This window comes from Vigna radiata, chromosome 10 (assembly GCF_000741045.1).
Source record: "Vigna radiata var. radiata cultivar VC1973A chromosome 10, Vradiata_ver6, whole genome shotgun sequence".
Lineage (NCBI taxonomy): Eukaryota > Viridiplantae > Streptophyta > Magnoliopsida > Fabales > Fabaceae > Vigna > Vigna radiata.
In genome coordinates this window covers 3,078,658-3,099,912 of record NC_028360.1, presented here as the reverse complement: position 1 = coordinate 3,099,912, position 21,255 = coordinate 3,078,658, and the positions used below count along the sequence as shown (strand labels likewise).

The window sequence follows — 21,255 nt, the reverse complement described above, 5'->3', positions numbered from 1 at the left end:
AATTGTTATCCAAAAAAATTTGTATTACATTTGTTAGATCAAATGCATATGTGTTGATTAAGTCCATAAGGAGACCTTAAATTGAGTTCATTTATTTCAAGCTTGATACATACAAATTATATGCTTCAAATTAAGGAGGAGTGTTAGAATAATTACATATATGTATTATCATTAAATCTAGATATAGAAAATAGAGTATTTGAAACATCTATCAATTATGCCTATTGTTGAATATAGTGAAAAACTATATTTGGAATTAATCTCCCTTGTGTTAAATACACACATAGGGTTCTCTATTTATAATAGAAGAAATATGGGTTAAGCCTAAAATACAAATAAGAAATAATAACAAACTAACTAAAAAATAAAAAATAAAGATAAAAGATAAATATAAGATAATATATCTAACACTCCCCCTCAAGCTGGTGCATACAAATCGTATGTACCAAGCTTGTTATTAATATAATCCATAAAGACTTAATGAAAATATTTGCTTCTGCACTCGAGAGACACCAAATTGCTAATGATTTGTAAGACGACATAGAAGACTCCTCCTGAGCAACAAATCTGGGAGGTTGCTCCATGTAAATCTCTTCTTACAAATCGCCCTTGAGGAATGCCACCAATGGATAAAGAGGTAATTGTTGGAGAGTTGCCATGACTATAAATAAACTAACAAAACCATCTTTTCCATTGGAAAAAAAGCATATATGGACGGGTCAAATGCAATTGTGATAAAAGAGATGACAGAAGAGACAATAGCGGAAGAAGCCATGGATGAACATAAGAGAGAAACTATAAAAATAAAAAAAAAAATCTTCAATCAAGACACCTAAAAAAGGAAAAGAGCAACCAAGATTCTTTGAATAACTACCAAACATGCCACAATGCACGATGAAAAAGGGAGCAAATCCATAACTTTAAAAGGAACTACGATGAAGGCGTCATTAATGGCATGGTATTCGTTTGGCCGAGACAATCAAAACCATGTGATCATCAGTTGAAACTTAATCTCTGATAGTGGCAGCGATAAAGGACGGCACTGCCAACAACAGTAGATGGCGCCGCCGCCGGCAGTGATGGATGTAGTGGTAGAGGAACCAGAAAGTTTTCCTTCAAAAAAACCTGGCTCTGATACCATGTTGAATATAGTAAAAAACTATATTTGGAATTAATCTCCCTTGTGTTAAATACACACATAGGGTTCTCTATTTATATTAGAAGAAATATGGGCTAAGCCCAAAATACAAATAAGAAATAATAACAAACTAACAAAAAATAATAGATAAAGATAAGATAATATATCTAACAACTATAATGGTACTTAATTATGTATTTAGGTGTCTAATGTAATTTCTTAATCTTACATAGATTCTTACATCAATTTTTCATAATAAATAGAAGATTGAGATATTAATCATTTGAACCCTTTAAACATAGAAGATTGAGATATTAATCATTTCAACCCTTTAAACATTTGTTTTCTCTCTGTTTGGATCTTAATAAGCTTTTAGTGTCATTATGTTTTTCATAATGAGAAAAGTCGATCTGGTTTTTTTCTCTAGATTGAACATTTTCATGTATTACTTCATCATTTTTATCTTATTCGTTCAATTTGCTTTCATCCATTAAGGTAATGAAAACATTGATATTTTACATTGAGTTTACATGAGCTTATGATTCTATATTACCATACAAAGGATGCTAACCAACTTATTTGGGTATCTGAATTCTAAATGTTATATTTATCTTGTTTTAATTGTTAAGAGTAAGTAATAAAGTTCTTAAACTTTATCATCTAAATATGCGAGCTAAGAATCATCAAGAAATTGTATTCTAAAAGTGTAGAGAAAGTAAATTCTAATATAATAGTAAATAGCCCATCTACTTACAAATAAGACGTTGTTGTTTATGGTCTGTTCACTTGAAGGTGATATACTGTTCATGAAAAATAACGACGATGGATTTACGGGATAGGTGGTGTTCACTTTCGAGGATTTGCAAAGATGGAATAGTATGGATTTGTGAGATACTGGATTTTTGTATCACCCTCTCATGTGAGACGATTTGGGGTGAATTAAAGGCAAATGTCATGTTTTCCCTTCGTAGAATTTCTTCTTCCTTCTCATGTTAGGAGAGAAGATTTCCCGTTTATATTTCTTCAGTTTTTTTTCATTACACAATCAATCCAAATTTGTCGAGGGACAACACGCGGAGCTCAGACAAGTCGCTGACGGAGGGCGACAAAAGGTTGTCGTCGAGACCGGTGACATTGAGGGAAGTGACTTGGTCGGAGAGGCTCCCTACGCCGCCACACGTGACGAAGTGCCATCGGTAGAGACTGAAGGAGGAGTGGTTGGTCCAACCGGCGAGGATGTTGGAAGGGTTGAAAGAGAGAAAACTTTTAAAAGAGAGAAGTGACAATGCGTCCTAAGAAATTGAAGCATTAAAGGCATTTGCATGATGCAAAACGAAGAAGAGAAGGCACTGTAAAAGAAAGAGAAGATCTATGTTTATCAGATGGAAAAACTTCTTTTAACAACACTTTTTTAACAACTTTTTGACAACGCATACGTGGCAGCTTGTGATTGGTCCGTTTTAAATATTTTTTAAACATAAATTCAAATAGACTAATAAAATGATAACACATGTTCCGTTGTCAAAAAAGTTGTCAAAAAGTGTTGTCAGAATATCATTATCCTTATCAGATATTATGTATATAATCAAAATGAGAATGAAAACAAGTTAGCTTTTGCAAAAGATTCCATTTTTCTAATTATATATATATATATATATATATATATATATATATATATATATATATATATATATATATATATATATAATATTATAAATCAAATAAGATAAATTTATAGGTTAAATATATTTTTAAATTTTAAAATTTAACACAACTAAAATCTGTTTTTGTCTAATTGGTGTCTAGAAGCTACTTGGCATTGCATTGGAGTTGTATTGGAAAATTTTGAATCAACCTTTCTTCCAAAACAAATCAAATTATAACTTGGTAGTAAATTATTTTACAAAAAATATTAAATTTAAAAAAAATCATTTTACTAATTTATAATTTTTTTTTATATTTTTAAATTTTACTTAATAATTAATTTTAATTTTACTCTTTATAAACATTTTTATAATTAAATATAACACTAATAATTATTATTTTATATTACATTAATAACTAAGGACATTTTAGTAATCTTTCATTTTTATTCATTAAACAATTTTTTTTAACTGTCATATCAATTAAATTCTACACTCATTCTCACAAATTTTATTCTCAAATCTACTCTTAATTACTTTCAAATCCACTAAAATAAACAATAAAAAATTTACTCTGAAATTCCCTTAAATCCATCTACTCACTCTCTCCCCATTCATCTCCAATTAAACAAAACCTTAATAATAAGTGATCACATATATATTAAATTATTTTAAAAATAATACCTATAGTATTTAATTAATTGATAGTATAATTTTCCTACACGATCTATTCACAAAAATTGAAATATAACTCGAGAATAAATAGTTTACCCACGTAGTACAAGACATTTATATAATATTATAAAACCACAAACTTCCACGTATCATATGTTTATTAAGTTTAATTATACCCACTTAAAAATTCATATTGTTTATAATTTGTTTAGAAGTTAAAATCTTGATATAACACGGTTAAAAATGACTATGAAAGTGTATGTTTTTTATATTAAAAGAAACGTAGAAACGAGAAAATAAATTAGTGCATATGGGTAATGAAAGTCATACTATAAGCTAAAACAACAGAAAAGTATCCAAGATTATCATTACATTGACTCTTTGCTTTGCTAGCTGGTTCGCACACTCATTGCCTTTCCAAAGGAACGCTGAAATACATAGTTGGAGTGGAAATTCTGGAGAAATCTGATTTTGTGCAACACAGCATGATAAGGTTGGAGCTGTTCATAATCCTTGTTAATGAGGTCAAAGCTAGTCCGTGTCTCACAGGAACTATGGATTAAAAATGACCCCGAGAGTTTAAATATAAATTTTCATAAAAAAATATAAAATTCAGCTCGGTTTAAAAAAATTCTAAAATTAACATAATGATCAATCAAAGATTTCACTCGAATCTAGATAAGATTAACACCAATTTAAGATCTAAATTAACCCTGTAAATCTGTATCACCTTCAATCGAAGGGGTAGAAGGTTTTCCGAGGAACGTATATCGTTATAGATTTTCTCCCTTTCCCTGTTTTCTCTTTCTAGTTTCCTTCTATACTTTGAATTGAGCAGAGGAACAATATTAAAACAGAATATACCTGATGAACAATTACCTAAGCGGTGCATAGACAGAAAAGGGTGTATACACCATGCGTAAGGACAAAAAAAAAGTTATATAGACACGTACATCCTGAAGGGATTAGGATAAATGGTTGCATTGGCCAGAACCAGCATGAAGCAAACAAGCAATCAGTTTACTTCCCCCACGTGCTGCAAACATGGCCAGCTTGGCTCACAGATGTCTCGCGGTGAATTCCCATCATTATCTTTTGAATTTATGTCTGCATTATGCTTCACTAAATACTCAGCTATGCCTTCTCTCTCACACGTAACAGCGTAATGCAAGGCAGTTTGTCCATCATTATCCTTCAAAAAAGAAAACATAATATCAACCACAAAGTGGAAGAGACATTACTATCATTAGCAGTAAAATGCGCAAAAGCATCTCCAATTAAGGTTCAGCTCTGTTTTCATTCTGGGGAGTTACGACAATGTCATGAAATATGAGTAGTCCCTGACGTTAACTCATATGTTATTGATTCTAAAGCATATGGAATACCTTGGCATTCACATTAGCATTCTTGCTCAGAAGCAACTCTGTGACATTAAGGTGGCCACGATCCACAGCCCAGTGTAATGGTGTCCGACCCTCACTGTCTGCATTCATTTCAGAAACGCATGTTGATATAAAAAGGAAAAATAATAGCAAGAGTCAAAAGCAAATATTAATTTGATAAGCCACTGTCACGACACGGCAAATATCAATGATGATGAGATTGCATAGGAAACTTTATTGACTAGGTGGGAGTCAAGGAAGAAAAACTTTTATCCAAATCCCTAATATCATCCGATGACCAATGTTATTGTATCCTCAACAGTTAAAATAATCAAGATTTTCAACGTTTATACCTATTTCCCCTACTGTGTATCAAACTTGTGATAATGAAGAGCAACTAGAGTGAATATAGCTATTCTCTATATCAAGCTTTCATATCTAAACAAAAAGAAAATAAAATACACACAAAACCACTGGTATAACTCTTCGCCCACAAATGTAGGAACCAGGAGAACAAATGGGAACGAAATTAAATAGAAGGTTGAACATGTAACAAGACAGCTTTCTCCACTTCAGCTAATTTTCACATCAAAAAGGAAATTACTAAAGCATGTCCTAGAATATTTATTCCTTTTGTGCCACCTCAGTCACCAGTCAATTTTCTATCTTCAAATGCACCTTCAAGCAATTACACAGGCTTGCTGATTAAAATTGGAACTCTCAACTTTCATAATCAACAAATGGGAAAAAGAAAAACAAATGTGTAATTTGGAGAAACAGATGAATAGGAACTCTTGTCACAAGAAACATGTTTTCAACGTTTCAACTTGTTCTCCATCCACCTTCCTCACATTTTGTTACATTTCTTTCTTTCCAACCTCACTCCAACTCTTACCTTGAAAGATGAAAAGAAAAGAATCAACACTTCATGCAACCAATCCGGTGAGAAGAAAAGAGTTGCCCTTAGGAGAAGGTTCTAAACAAGGTAAAGCTGCCCCGTCATATTTTGGTTCTCTTGTGACCCCTACAATATTAAATTTTCAAACCTTTTCTATTTACAGATTGTTATATTCCATGTTTACCTGCATGTAACTATTGTCACTTTAGAGGACACAAAGATTACTGTTTCTACCATGATTGGCTTAAAAGTTTCCTGATTTTTATTCTCTCCTACATTTTTTTGAAGGATATTTAAGGAAGTTGTTTTGGTATCTCATAGTAAATAATATCTCTCAAGTTTTAGCCTTCAACAAAGATGAATGGTGTCAAGTGTTGGCTTCACCAAGGGGATAAGGCTTTTGTTTTTGCAGTTTACATTTTAATGAAGTGGTTATGAACTATCTTCGATATCTTAGCATATTCTGATGGAGTTTTGATAGAAAAGAACCACCCTTGCATTGTTATGGCCTTTCTACCTAATGGTACATGTTATGCCCTCACTTAGCTTGTACAAGTCACCATTCTTATTTTATCCATGTTATCATGCAACTGGGCTGCAAGCTATTGGGAGTTATGGTCCCTCCAAGACCATTATTTCTTTTACAGGCCTCCACTAGATTTATAGTCCCCTCTTGGATTTTTTAGCAAGTATGGGAACTCTACAGCTATAGGAGACTCGTCATGAATATATTGAATTGCATTAAATATTGTAATGTAATGGAACAATATATACGTATTTGTTGATGTTCGTACACTGCATACGGACACACACATATCTCTCGGCAGGCGATTATTATCTTCTTGATGTTGAAAATGTATTGATTAAAGAACTTTTGGTCACACTGAAAATACAATTTCTTTCAGTAAAAGGATCTCGGTAACCATGTTTTGAGCAACTTAGGCTTACCAGGGTAAGTAGTATTTCAATTAGTAATTTAGCATGTGTACCAATTATGGGTTGGGTTGTAATTCATAAGTCATAACAAAAACATAGCACCTGCCTTTGGTTTTAAAAACAGTGAAAACAAATTTACTCATGTTGGACTCATCAAGCAATGCTGCTAAAATTCAGGTAGATGACGTTAAACTAAATCACTGACTGTAATTTCTAGAGCTAGCACAATTTTCTATTAGGAGCTTGATCCATTCAAAAACAAGAAAAAAAAAATACGGACAACTCACAGCTCGGTAGAGAATAATGTATACACAAAGAAAAGCAAATAGCTATTATAAATAACTGACCTTTTAAATTAACTGAAACACCATTTTCAATACACTTGAGCAGGTTAGCCATATCTCCTTCCCTTGCAAACCCATGAATGGCTTCCATTTGCCTGTAAAGGAAGAAAATTAAAAATCAATATGCCTATCAATACTCTGTTCATTCCAGAAATAGTGCCCTTTTCATGATGAAGCATCCTACTACTGAGTTTTATTACTTTGTGGCTGATCAAAGTTATTATTCACCAACAAATATCCTTGAAACTTGGTATATATTAATTTTGACAATTTGTGACTTCCAAAAAATCTTGTGAGCTCATATAATCCCCCAAAATGTCAAAGGATTAAGACAGGGTGGTGTACAAGAAAGAGGAAATGAGACCTGAACTGCATCCATATTAAAAATAAATACTTCAGAAGGATTTGTAATAGTAGTATTATCAAGTAAACTATAGAAACCATTCCAAAAATAGGTGGAAAAAATTCCCACTGAGAGAGGATTACATACAAAGTAATTGCGTTAAATAATTAGTTATAAGAATTAAATCATCAAAAGCATTAAATTAAAAATTTCACTATTATATACGTGACTTTGCTGGGAGGTACGCATTGGTAAGTTGTGATCAGCAATGAACATGATTTATATGTATAGTTTTTGAAATTCATAATAAACAGACATAAAAATTCACATATAGCAACAAGAAATCTTGTAGGACCAAAGCAGATTAGTAAAGAAACTAAACCCTCTGACTTATCCTTTCAAGATACCCCGCCATTCTAAATACATTAAAGTTATCAAGGAAACATCATTATAATTATATTTAGCACCACACACACATATGCTCCCGGAACAAATTATTATTGGCTTTAGGAATCTTACGAGTCGCTGCCATATTCTTCTTCATAAACAAAAGTACTAAAAACTGGCCCCATTGGTCCCTTAGCCTCTGAACCAGAGCCAGCACCATCGCCACTTCTACTCCTCTGTTACAGAAGCTTTATGAGTTAGACAAAGCAATGAAAAAATAAACACACCAAGAATGTATTTAAACATACTACTTTGATTCTAAATATAATATTTCCTCCTTTTGGAGAAAGTAGCGATTCATCCATCTAAGGCTAAAGAAGAAATAGCATTTTGGCTCACCAAAGATGAACCATCAAGCCAAGCAGGATACAGTTCAGTCACAATATCAATGTACTTCTGCATTGCATCTTCAGGAGGCATCGCGCCCAATTTCTGCCATGCTTGCCTACAAAGGGGGGCAATGAGACAGGTAAGGTAAAAAACATCAGTTGACCATTTACATACAATATTCAGTAATAGTACGTCAGATATTCCGCAAACACTTGGTTTTGAAAAAAGTAAACATTACTTACATAAAAAGAAAAAACCATAAAGAAAAAGACGAAGAGGATTTGTATTTGTGGTATCAGTCTCAGCTTAAATAGTACAAACTACAAATACATCCAAAACAAGCTCAATAATCGTCAATCCCACATTTCACACACTGCTGTGTAAACACACAGAAGAGCACGAAAGATTACTAATTTATACTATTTCAATTTCTTCTCCTTTTTTCTTTTCCTCTACAGTGTCACCTCTGCAAAAAGCACATATAAGAACAGAGAATAGCGAAGAATATACCATTTAGCACGTGCGGTCATTTTGAGGGGCGAAGGTTGGGGCGTGCTGCAGGGACCTTCGGTGGCAATCTTGTACAACCCGTAAAGCTGGAGCTGCAAGTCGCTCGACACCTTCTGCGAGAGCCGATCAGCGGCGGCGGCGGCCACAAACGCCGTCGCTGCGCTGAATGCCTCGTCCAATTCGGTGCTCTCCACACCTTCCCAATCATCATCGTCGTAGTCACCGTCACTATCATTCCTCACGCTACCGTGCTCGGCCACCACGGACTGCTCCTCTAACCTGAGCGAGGCCGCGGAATCTGGAACGACGTCTTCGCGTTTGGCAGCCTCGGATTCCACGCGGTCGGCGGCGGCGGTGGCAGTGGCAGCGCGCGTGACAGTGAGGTTGTCGTCTTTGAATGAAACGACGATGGAGATGAGCTTGGCGAGAAGGTAAGAGAAAATGAGGCCGACAATAATCGACTGGAGGAGAGACTGCCACTCGGCCATGGCGGTTGACGAAACCCTAGAAGCTAAAAATAGGCTCACGAAGAAATCGCTTTAGTCGCGAGGATGAGCTAAAACCCTAGCGAGAGTAGAGATAAAGCATGTTGGGATTGATGACGGAGAAATTGAGAAGATTGCAGAGGAATTTCAGAATGGAGCATGCGCTGGCACGGTGGGAACGGAGAGGGTTCTTTCTCTCTCTCTCTCTGTGCTGTTGGCACTGGGGGCAACTTATCAGGTGCTTCCTGGAATTACCTGTTCTTTACCGTATAGTTGTTGAAATAGCGACACGTGTTAACTTTTGATGAGTCTACGTGAGATCGCCACCGACGATCCGTGATTGAAAGGGTTAAAGAGAATAGAGAAAAGGAAACGAATCTTTGGAATAATTATGCCTTTTCCAACGAGATGGACCAGGTTGTTGAATGCTCTTCCTTTTGATTTCGAATTTTCCTAGTCCAAATAACTCATGTTTTCGTTATGCCTGCTTTAGTTAAATTGACTCTACGCCTAAAATACTTTGTTCTTTTAGTGAAATAATGATTTTTAAATTTATAATTGGGAATAATTTATTATAATTTTTAAAGTTGACATCGTTGAAATTTGTTCACATTACCAACACATATTTAAATTGAGAAAGATCATTTTAATAATATTTGATTTTCTTTTTCTCTTGTCCCACTTTCTTATGGAAGTTTCACATCGACTAGAGAGAAGGCCTATAAGTGAGGTGCAAACTTCACTTTACAAGTTGATTTTGTAGAATTGAGTTAAACTTAAAACTCACACTATTTATTGAACCACTGTCACGTACGAGATGTCTATATCTCGACTACAAGTGAGGTACAGATCTATAATGATTTTCTTTTTTTTTTTTCTTTTTTCCTTTTTCTTTTTTTTTAAATAAAATCTTTGTGATAATGATGTTTAACATATATTTATTTAAAAATTAAGAGAATAAAATAGTAATTTTTAATTAAAAAAACAAAAAAAAATACTCAAATTTGAATTGCTAAATAAAAATATACTCAGCACTTTCAAAACTTAAAAATTAATTTATGTATCCTACCTTAATGAGAAGCTTAATTTATCTTAAGCGAATTTTTAATTTAATTTTGTTATTTTACTTTTTCTATGTATATAGAAAATGTATCCAAAACCTAACTAATGAAATAAATAGTACAATAATTCATTAAAAAGGAGCTATTAATATTAAGAAATCTTTCTTCACTTTAATTGTTACAGTTAAAATATTAGTTGCATTTTATTATGAATAACTGAGAATAATTATTAATTTTGTCTTTGTCCATTTAAACTAAGAGAATTCAAACGCAAAAGAAATTGATTTATGCATAAATTGACGTATATATTCATAAATACTATAAGAGGGAGGAAAGTGGTATCGATTGTAGCACGTGATAAAAATCCTGCAATTAATTAATTACATGTTAAAGGAGATCCAACCATAAAGTTCAAACTAAATAAAAAAAAAAAGGAGCAAGTGACTGCTTATTTTCCACTCCCCTATTTAAGTATAAATTACACACGCGGAAGAATTACAAGAGACAGTGCATCCTAATTAAATAAGTTATCAATTATGCTACTAATTCAACAATATTTCAACTTATAATTATCTTCATATGTTCAACTTACAACGACGGTTCTTTTTAAATTCGTCATCATAGTCTTTATTAGGCTAAAAAATGTTATACATTTAGTTACTTATTAGATAATGAGTTTTATTTTTCAGATGGTATAATATAGATTTGTCAAATGGTAAGATAAAATTGATATAATATTAAATTCGTTATGCATAACATTTATTATTCTCATAAATGTTACACTGCCAAAAATATTTTAAATATAATTTTAGTCATAAATACTGAAAGAAACCTCAATAGAAGGAAAAAAAATAATACTCAGACATAGAGAATAATAGTTTTTTTAAAAAAAAAAATCAGAATTTAGTTGTATATTTGTTACCCTTCCAATCATTATGATACGTTTATATAACAACATACATGTTGCGCGAAAATGTAAAAAGACAAAGGAATAAGTTTGTTAGCATCCCAAGGTATGACTGAATCCTTCTAACCTTAACATTGTCAACTCATCAATCAATCACGTAGTCATTGAGGTGTGTGGGTTTCCTTCTGATTCTTTTGGGTAATTCTCCCCTCTCAATGTTTTCCTGATCCTATGTTGGGCCTTGAGGTTCTTCATCTGTAATAATGGGCCTAACATCTCCTCCCTCTTGAAGAGGCACCTTGTCATCAAGGTGAAATTGGGCCTCGATTGGGGCCAAAGTTCCCAGCTAACCTCTTCTAACGGTAAACCCTGCCAGTGTGTGACTATCAATTGTTGGGGATTATCATGATCCTCAAACATCTTCCAATCCAAAATAGTTGCAAGGATAAGGACAGGTTGGTTGTCCACAATTTCTGGAGGAAGGTTCAGTGACGGTGGTAGGGGAGTCGGCCCGTGATGTTGTCGAAGAAGACTCACATGGAAAACATTGTGAATTTGTGTTGAAGTAGGGAGGTTCAGTTTATAGGCCACCTCGCTTATTTTCTCCAAAATTTTGAATGGTCCAAAAAACCTTTTTTGCAGTTTACCAAGGTATGGACCTGTAACTGAGTGTTGACGATGTGGGACGAAGGCGCACGTAAACCCAATCCCCAATTGAAAATTAAAGATCCTGACGATGCAAGTCTGCCCACCGTTTCATCGTGTCTTAAGCCTTCTTCAGATTGGAATGTAGTTTTTGGAGAATGACATCCCTAGGCAGGTAGATGGGATGTTAGTTTGGGGTTGTCGGGAGAATCTTGAAAAGGGTGGTGATGATACTTTGTTTTTGTCATCGAGGAGTTTCACAAATGCCACAACTTGGGGCATATCGGAAGGTTGGAGAGCATTAACCTCGCGTCGGAGGTGAGGCTTGAGACTTGAAACGAAACAACTAAGGTAGAAGTTAGGGGGATACCTAGAGATCCGATTAGCAAGGGATTCAAACTCAAAGATGTACTCTTAAAGGGATTGAGTCCGTCAGAGTTTGCAAAGAGCCACAATGGGATCCTCAACTTGGAGGGCGCAAAACGCAGCTCCAAGGCTCTGAGGAAGGCTTCCCACGAGGTTAGGAGACGATTGTTGTGCATCCATTGATACCAAGCTAAGGTGGGGCCCTCAAGGTAGAATGATGTTATTTGGGTTCTTTGATCTGGTGGTGTCTGGTGGTGATTAAAAAACTGGGTGATCTTAAAGATCCACCCTAGTGCATCCTCCGCGTTAAATGAGGGAAGGTCAAATTTGAGAGGGCACGAAGACGGTGAGGGAGAAGGTGAAGGGGATGAGGAAATTTTGGATTCGAGAAGAGAAGTGCGGGCATCGATGTCATGAAGGGTATTAGAGAAATTGGCCTGAGAAAGGAGGATTTGTTCCAACTTTTTGTCAAGGTGAGAGATGGCGTAAGAGTGGGAAGCCATGGAAGAGAGTTCTCTCAACAAAAGCACCAAAATGAAAGAAACCTCAATAGAAAGTGAGAAAGTAATACTCAGACAGAGAGAATAACAGAGTTTTTAGAGGAAATCATAATTTAGTTGTATATTTGCTACCCTTCCAATCATTATGATACGTTTATATAACAACATACATGCTACGTGAAAATGCAAAAAAAGGCAGAGGAATAAAGTTTGTTAGGATCCCAAGGTGTGACCGAATCCTTCTAGAACCTTAACACTACCAACTCATCAATCAGTCACGTAGTCGTTGAGGTGTGTGGGTTTCCTTCTGATTCTTTTGGGTAATTCTCCCCTCTCAATGTTTTCCTGATCTTGTGTTAAGCCCTGAGGTTCTTCATCAGTAATAATGAGCCTAACAAATACACTTAACTCTTTATAAATTGTGTTTCATTTAAGTGTAGATGACATCTGTCCTAAACTTAAAAGATGTATTGTTTAATGTCAAACCTTCAAAACGACATTTTGACTAATGCCTTAAAATATGTATGTTTATATATTATTCTTAAAGAAAACGAGTTTTAACCAATTTTTGTCTAACAACTTCATATTTTTTTAGAGAATTTCATTCTTAGGCATGTAAGAGCCTTTAGATAAACTTTTTTTTATCTACTTCTTAACGCGTTGAACATATTTAAGTGCCACAACAAAGAGATAACTTTTTAGAGCAAAAAAGTAATAAAGATGGCTTGACTATATTTGTAAAAAAAAAAAGAAGAGGGTCTCTCATTCAATATTTTAGGGTAAGGACTTCCTGCACCCTATATGAAAAAGAGGATCTCTCATGCGTAATGTATAATGCACATTCATCCTAACATATGTTACTTCAAATATGTTGATTATGTGGATGGTGTTGGTGGTGTTAGTTGTTGTTCTAGTGATGGTACCTCTAACCTCATGGGCATTTGATCAAAACCATGCATATAAGTTGTAGTGCCACACATAAAATATGGTTGCATATGACAAGCATCTTGTGTCTTCCAAACAATATATAAGGTTGAGTTTTCTCATTCCATGCCATTTATATCGATCATCTTCCTAGTTAGAATATCCATAGAAAGAAAGGGTAAGTTTTGATTTTATTGGTTGGCCACGAGTAGAAATTTGAGACAAATTTTGGTGGCAAAAGAAAGAAAGAAAGTGTAAAGGTTTAAAGAACGAAGTGTATGAAAGAAATATTCGAAAAACAAAGGATTCCAAGCATCAATGAATTTTCAAAAATGTTGAAGGGGTCAAAGAATTTCAAAAAATGTTGAAGATTTGAACGGGTTTCAAAATCCGTTTGAACCTTCAATGGATTTTGAAATTCATCGAAATCTATTGAAAGCCCAAACAATTTTTGAAATTCATTGAAGGCCTAACCGAAATTGTTCAACAGATTTCGAAATTCGTTGAAGAACTCGACGAATTTCAAAATTCATTGAAGGCCTAAATGAATTTATAATCCATTGAAGTTCCCCACGATTTTTGAACTTCGTTCAATACGTGAATTCAATGAGTTTTTTTAAGTTTTATTATTTTAATATACTTATTATTTCGTTTGATGTTTTTTAATAATTTTTTAAGTATTATTATTAGTATTATTATGAATCATGTTTGATATTGAGTGATGGATATTATGTTATAGGTACAATATTATAAAATGGAAGATTATCCATTTGGTATGGATTCCCAAATAAATTCTAGCCTCATGTCATATTTTTCTTCTTTCACAAATGAAGTGCGAAGGGATATCACACACATAATTTTACAAATAATCAAATATTTCCTTTTCGTGATGAGTTATTGAATGAGTGAGGGAGATTGTATTTAATCTTGGGTTTGTTATGTTAATTATAAGATTGGACAAAGCTACTGGTGAACCTGGAAGGAAGACTTTTGTCTTGTTAGGATGTGAAAGGGGTGGAAAGTATAAGAAATACAAACTTGATGTCTAACCTAGTATATATGGCACAAGAAAATATGAGTGTCCTTTTAAGTTAAGGGGCAAACCATATTCTAATGGAGACAAGTGGGTATTGAAGATAATATGTGGACATCACAACCACGATTTGGTAGAGAGTGTAGTGGGTCACCCTTTTGCTGGCATGTTAAATCCTAGTGAACAATCGTTAATATGACTAAGAGTCAAGTAAAGTTTGCAAATATTTTATTGACTCTTAAAGAAAATAATGATTGTAATGTCGCAACAATCAAGCAAGTATATAACACAAGGTATACATACAAATGATCATTAAAAGGATTGAGCATTGAACTACAACAACTGATGATGATGTTGGATCATGATAGCTACATTCATTGAAGTAGATGTGTCGACGAATCTGAGGTTGTAAGTCATCTCTTCTAAACACATCCTGATGTAGTGAAATTGTTGAATGTAATTAGTATTTTTTTTGTAGATGGATTCGACATACAAGACAAACAAATATTGGTTGCCCTTGCTTAAGATAATTGATGTGACATCTATAGGGTTGACCTTCTCAACACCATTTGCATTCTTATTAAGTGAACGGAAAATTAATTTCACTTGGACTTTATAAAGGTTGAGAAATTTATTTATGACATTTGAGGGCGATCTACAAGTCATTGTTAGTGATAGAGACCTGGCTTTGATGAACGCCAGTGCCAATGTATTCCCTAAGTCTTATTATTTGATATGTTGCTTCCACATTCTGGAAAATGTCAAAGCTAAGTGCAAAATGTTAGTTTATTTTGTTGAGGCATTGGATATAGTTATAGAAGCATTGAAAAATGTCATGGATTGGGAACATGAGTCCATGTTTAGTGACTATGTGAATCACCTTCAATACGCTTGTAGTTCTTAGTCTTTATTCTTTGAATATGTGAATTATACTTGAATTATTTCGTGTAAGTCATACTTTGTAAAGGCATGAACAAACAAAGTTATGCATTTAGGAAACACAACAACAAACATATATGTTTTAATGTTATTTTACTTAGTTGTTTTTGTTAAATATTTTATGATATAGTTGATGTCATTTCTGTCAAGGTTGAGTCTGCTCATTGGAGCCTTAAGAAAGTAGTGGGGAACAATATGTGAGATTTTGTTCTTGTTGGGATGCTATTCATAACATTATTATCCTCCAACATAATAAGATAACGGAGTTCTTTGAAAAAAAGTTTGAATCTTATTAGTGAAGCTTTTAAAGGAATCATATACAAAAAACTTATTGGACGTGTATCCATATACGCTTTTGGACTCATTGTTAAAGAGTACGAACGAGTAAAGCATATAGGATTGGATAGTGGAAGTTGTGGATGCATGATATGACCCTAAGGTGATTCCTTGGCTGAAATTCATATTATGTGGACCATATTGAGTTTTTCAAATATTTTACCAAATGAATCTCACCCAGTTATCCATTGAAGGTGAACTTGATATGGTTCAAGAATGTTTCAAAGAGGTTGACATTTGAGGTAAAGTCAACATCAATTAAAAGTTACTTGTCCTGCAATGACACCTATGGTACCTCAATTTCATAAAGTTATGACACATGGTGCAAAAAAAAAGTAAACTTCATTGAATTGAAAGGTCTAAAAAGCATGAGCCATCATATTTTGAGCACATAGACGTCTTCTACTCAACAAATGAATCTTCATATGGGAAAAAAAAATTGCAATCTTAGGAAAAATCTATGCAAAAAAGGAGAATACCCATGATAGATCAATTACATCTTATTTGTCACCAACACATTCTCGATGTTGGTGATATCATGACTGATGGTCATTGTGGATATAGATACATTGTTGCGTCATTAGAGTTGGGGGAAGAGTCATGGCCCCTTATTCGATATGATCTTTACAAAGAACTTGGTCAATGGCATGATGAATATGTAACACTAGTGGAATGTTATGAGCGACTCAAAGAACTAGGGAGGTTTTTGCTAGTAGAGTCACAATCAACGTACGCGTTCCTATATTTCACATGGTAATCATTATCTGTTTCTTTTTTCTTTTATAACAATTTTTTTATTCCTTATAGGCTAATACGAACAAGTGGATGACTATACCAAACATTGACTACAAAATTGTTAATCGATATAATATCATCTTAGTCTGTCTATCATATGGTCAGAATTACATTATCTTCCCACTGCATAGCAGAGTGTCTTCTAATATAAGACATCATCGATTAATATGTATAAGACATCACTAGTGGAAAAATTGTTTTTTATGATGGGTAAAAATAACCTATTATGATGGGTAACCTGACATCATAGTTCTGGGCATCATAATAGGTCTGCACATTTTATGACAGACAGAAAAGTCCATCATAATAGGTCCAGTGTATTATGACGGACTTTCTGTCACCTATCATGATAGGTCCAGTGTATTATGAAAGATTTTTACTTATCAGTCATAATATAGCGAATTTATTATGATGCAACTAGATTTACCTATCATAATATGTAGCGTTTTATGACGAAGATTTTTTCACCTATCATAATATGTAGAACATATTATGACAAGTAATTGTTCACCTATCATAATATATACTTTTCAAAAATAAGTTTTTATTACATACATTGTTCACCTATCATAAAAATTTGTTTTGTAAAAAAAAATTCATTATTACATTTGACATATCTATTCAATTTACAATTAATTTCCTATATTATAATTTGATCAATCAATTTATAATCAATGTAACATAAAATGAACATATTCAATTAAACTAACATAATGAAATTCATTTCAAACATTAAATTATGTTATAATATTTAATACATAATTTGTACATCAAACCATATATTAAATCCAAATATAACATTAATCTACACTCCATTGTAGTCAAGTTTCTACAATTTACTAACAATTAAAATAAAAGAAGTTCACTTAGTTCTAATGTCTTCAATGTTTGGAGTTTCCATTGGAGATGAATTATTAAAGATCTACAAATAAAATAATTAAGTTAGAACAATTTTATAATGAATAATTAAATATTTTGTTAGTTTTTTAATACCTTATTTCATGAATCAGTAATTTTAGAATCAATACATGAATGCAATATGGTTAAGGATAATAAGTATCTGACCTCTCTGAACGAGGGAATGTTGATGGCATGCATAAGATGTTGAGATATGAATCAGCAAAAGGACAATCATCCAAGATTGTGGGTTCACTTTTAGCCAGGTGTTCATACCTGAAGCAAAACCATAGTCAAATTTTACTTCTGTGAATGTAAAGAATCCAAAGGTGCCATTTTTAACTATTCTTCCTTCCTTTCCCAACAAGCAATAATCATAATCAATACTTTTAAAGAACTAACCAACTTTACCAGTTAGAAGTGAAAGCATAAACATGTATAGGATTTTACTTGAGTACAACAAAACATGTGTCGAGGCATGAGATAACTTTTTGTAAAATTAGAAGCAAAAACCAAGATATCCAAACATCTAGTCATCTAAACATCTAGTTATATAATTATCAGAACAACACCTTCAACCAAAAAGATAAAATAATATAAATTTGAATAGGGAACACAATGCAAATATATGATACAAATGTAGAGACATTCTTGACTCTTTTATGTGATTTAACAATAAAAACTCTAGTACATTGCAACAAAAAGAAATATAACATAAATGCATAACATCTTACATAGAACGAATAGCTGAAACACCATTCGAAGGGCCACCTTCAATTGTATTAATAATGTCTAGAATAACTGGTCCAGGGTCAAATGCGCCTTTGCTGATGGCGTAACAGAAGGTAACTCAAATGACAGCCTAGACGAACCGACTGTGAACCCTGTATAATACAGACTAGGAGTAAACATAGAAACAATTTTCAAAGGAAGTGAACAAGCGAAAGTCTTCGGGAGGGGCTACAATAAAAACCAAACTTGATGACTGCATTCATTCTTTAGCTTACAACTTTATTTTCTAGGCCAATGAATAAAATATATTGTTAAACTAACAACAAGACATCCTATAAATTTACAACATAATATACCAGCGTGTCTAATTGACAAGAACAGTTCACTTGAAGTCATATTGCACTCATAAAATGAAAGTGGGGAAAAATGCTTACCCTTGAAGAAGGTGAAACAGGTGGTAGCTCAATGGTTGACCTGGAAGAACTGGATGATGATGGGTATATATTAAAAATAGAAGTGTTATAAAATTATATGGTGAAAAGTAGTAACATAATAGAACCCAAATTTGAAGTTCAGACCACAAAACCAAGCTAAACAAATAAAAAAAACATTGCAACAAACGCTTGGTTCGTGCCTGGATATACTCTATGGTTCTGCTATTTTCCAAAGTCTTTGTAAATTGACACAACATGGTTACTCCTTCGGTTGTAGCCACCTACACGGATTAAAGTTAGTAAATAGTAAATCACAGATGTAACCAATATTCATAGCATAAAAAATTAAATTATGCAGTGACTGAAATCAAATTGACTATACCTGTTTCTCTTCTATTTTTTTAATTCTAGATTCCTGGGAAGAAAAGTAATCAAGCTAAGTTAAACAAGCAACAACAAAATTAAAAGTAAAAATATTCTAGCAATTGATTTACCAAAACACGGACTGCAACATGAACAGACTTGAAACTTATCATATCTGCCTTCTGTTGAGTTAGAGATATCTGTAACAGAAGATATCCATATGTTAAACAATGAAGAAGGAAAACCTAGAAATCATAGAATCTTTACTTACCTCCTCCCTGGTGCTTTCAGAAAGGGCAGCACATTCGTCTAATGTTTCATCTAAACGGTTCATTCTTGAAGATAATTTCTTCTTTACATTCTGAAATCATTGTAGGTAACTAAGTATTATTCATTTTCACTATTCCAAGAAAAAAGAATTGTTCAGTATTATTCTGAATGGCCGGAGAAAGTCATAAAACTAATCAGACCGGAAAATAAGATTTAGAAGCATTATCTTTTATAGACCACACTAAGTTTCACTAAAATAATGTTTAAAATATAGGAAATAATATATTTGACAATGCAAATATACTAATTTTAATGATGAAAAATATTGCACTTAAAGTTGTTAAAAAATATTCACTTGAATAATATTCAACTCAAAAAGGCTTGAAAGAGAAATCAAGCTCAAAAATTATTTGAAAGAAGTCATAAAGAGAGAATAAAATTAGAGTGCAGCAGGTTTACTACCAAATCTACTCATAAAAAGATTATATTATCATTGATAAAAGTCACATAAAGGATCAAATCAAGCTAAAAAATTATTTGAAAGCAGTCATAAAAGATAGAATAATACTATATAGCTATTATACCAACAGACAGTTGTCATTCATTGTCATCTCTAAAAGAAATGACTAGTTTTGACACAATCTAAGAATAAGAAACTATCCAATAGAAAAGAAAAATTACATCAATGGTTCCATACAACTTTGCCATCTGATTACCAATAGATGTGCAAGCATCAGACAAACTACATTTAGTTGCAAACATGAAATCAGGAAGCTTCCATCCCTGCAAGCAAACAAGAGTCATAACACTAAATCATAAGAGTGGGAACTTGAAGATTTGGAGAAAGTAAGGTAATAAGATTACAAGAAGATTAATTGTTAAAAAAGATAGACAAAAAGTGAACAAGCATCCAACTGCTGGCATAAACTTTAGTTTAGACAATTTCATGCATAATGGCAGACCTTTCCATAAGAGCGAACAAAACCTTTAAGAAGTTGGAGCAATAATACATGTAGATTGTTATACTATTACTACCCAACAATGTCAATGATTTTCTCTCATAATTTTTAGAGTTTTCACTTTTGGTATACAAACTTTGTTCATGGATTTTTCAATCCCATGCAAACCTGACAGTTAACCATCATCTAACAGCAAGCAATGACATAATTGAGCTAAAACTAAACCAGGAAAGACATTTCTAAGAAAAGAATGATAAATGGAATTTGGCTAAGTTAATAAGATTATTTGCAGCAGATCAAACAAATATGAATGATTGCTATGCGAACATGTCATAATAAAATTTTTAGAAAATACCATCTCAAAAAGGGTTTATATATTTTACAGGATTGGAAAACTTTTAATCATATGCTTGACATCCATCAATAGCAAAATCCAAAACTTCATTTTATAATCCCAATATTGCAGCATAAGAAACAGTCGTAGTGGGGTCCTTTCACAACTTTACTATGGCATGAGGGTATAAACAAGAATTCAGATTCCCCCAAGCCTCTCCACCAGAATCACCCTCGCTTGATCGCATAACGTCTTCACCTCCGACTGTGTCAGAGGCTTGCACTTCATTAGCTACTCGATCTGACGCTCTAGATCCGCATGAGACGACATCATTTTGTTCCCTCGTCTGAGATCACCCCTTTCTTGTTTTCTTCTTCTCTCAGATTGATTCGCTCTTCCGAGACGATAAAATCAATCGGTTTCTTTGAGTTCGGGCGGTTAGGGTGGACGACGTCGATGGCGACCGGAGGAATGCCGAGGAAATAACTAGGGTTTGGAGAGTGGAACGCAGTGTTTTGAAGCTGGCGTGGTTGGATTTCGTCTCTCAGTTTCGCAAATGAGCCTTTTCTCTTTCTCTTTGTTTCCTCTTTTTGTGTTTCTCAGTAAGACAAACAAAAACAGGAAGATGT

The 21,255-nt window shown here is 33.4% G+C and overlaps 2 protein-coding genes across 2 annotated transcripts; both read right to left on the bottom strand.

The window, feature by feature from the left end:
* Nucleotides 1-3,774: 3,774 nt before the first annotated feature.
* Nucleotides 3,775-9,525, bottom strand: LOC106776267 (acyl-CoA-binding domain-containing protein 1). The gene is made up of 6 exons (XM_014663665.2): nt 8,647-9,525; nt 8,146-8,251; nt 7,879-7,982; nt 7,020-7,111; nt 4,842-4,939; nt 3,775-4,648 (listed from the first exon to the last, which is right to left on the bottom strand). Exons 1-6 carry the CDS (start codon nt 9,132-9,134, stop codon nt 4,472-4,474), a joined length of 1,065 nt encoding a protein of 354 aa, XP_014519151.1. The 5' UTR covers nt 9,135-9,525; the 3' UTR covers nt 3,775-4,471.
* Nucleotides 9,526-18,326: 8,801 nt separating this feature from the next.
* Nucleotides 18,327-20,475, bottom strand: LOC111242692. Its single transcript, XM_022787230.1, has 7 exons — nt 20,461-20,475; nt 20,015-20,116; nt 19,335-19,424; nt 19,195-19,263; nt 19,083-19,136; nt 18,888-18,981; nt 18,327-18,418 (listed from the first exon to the last, which is right to left on the bottom strand). Exons 1-7 carry the CDS (start codon nt 20,473-20,475, stop codon nt 18,327-18,329), a joined length of 516 nt encoding a protein of 171 aa, XP_022642951.1.
* Between the last annotated feature and the right edge of the window lie 780 nt (nt 20,476-21,255).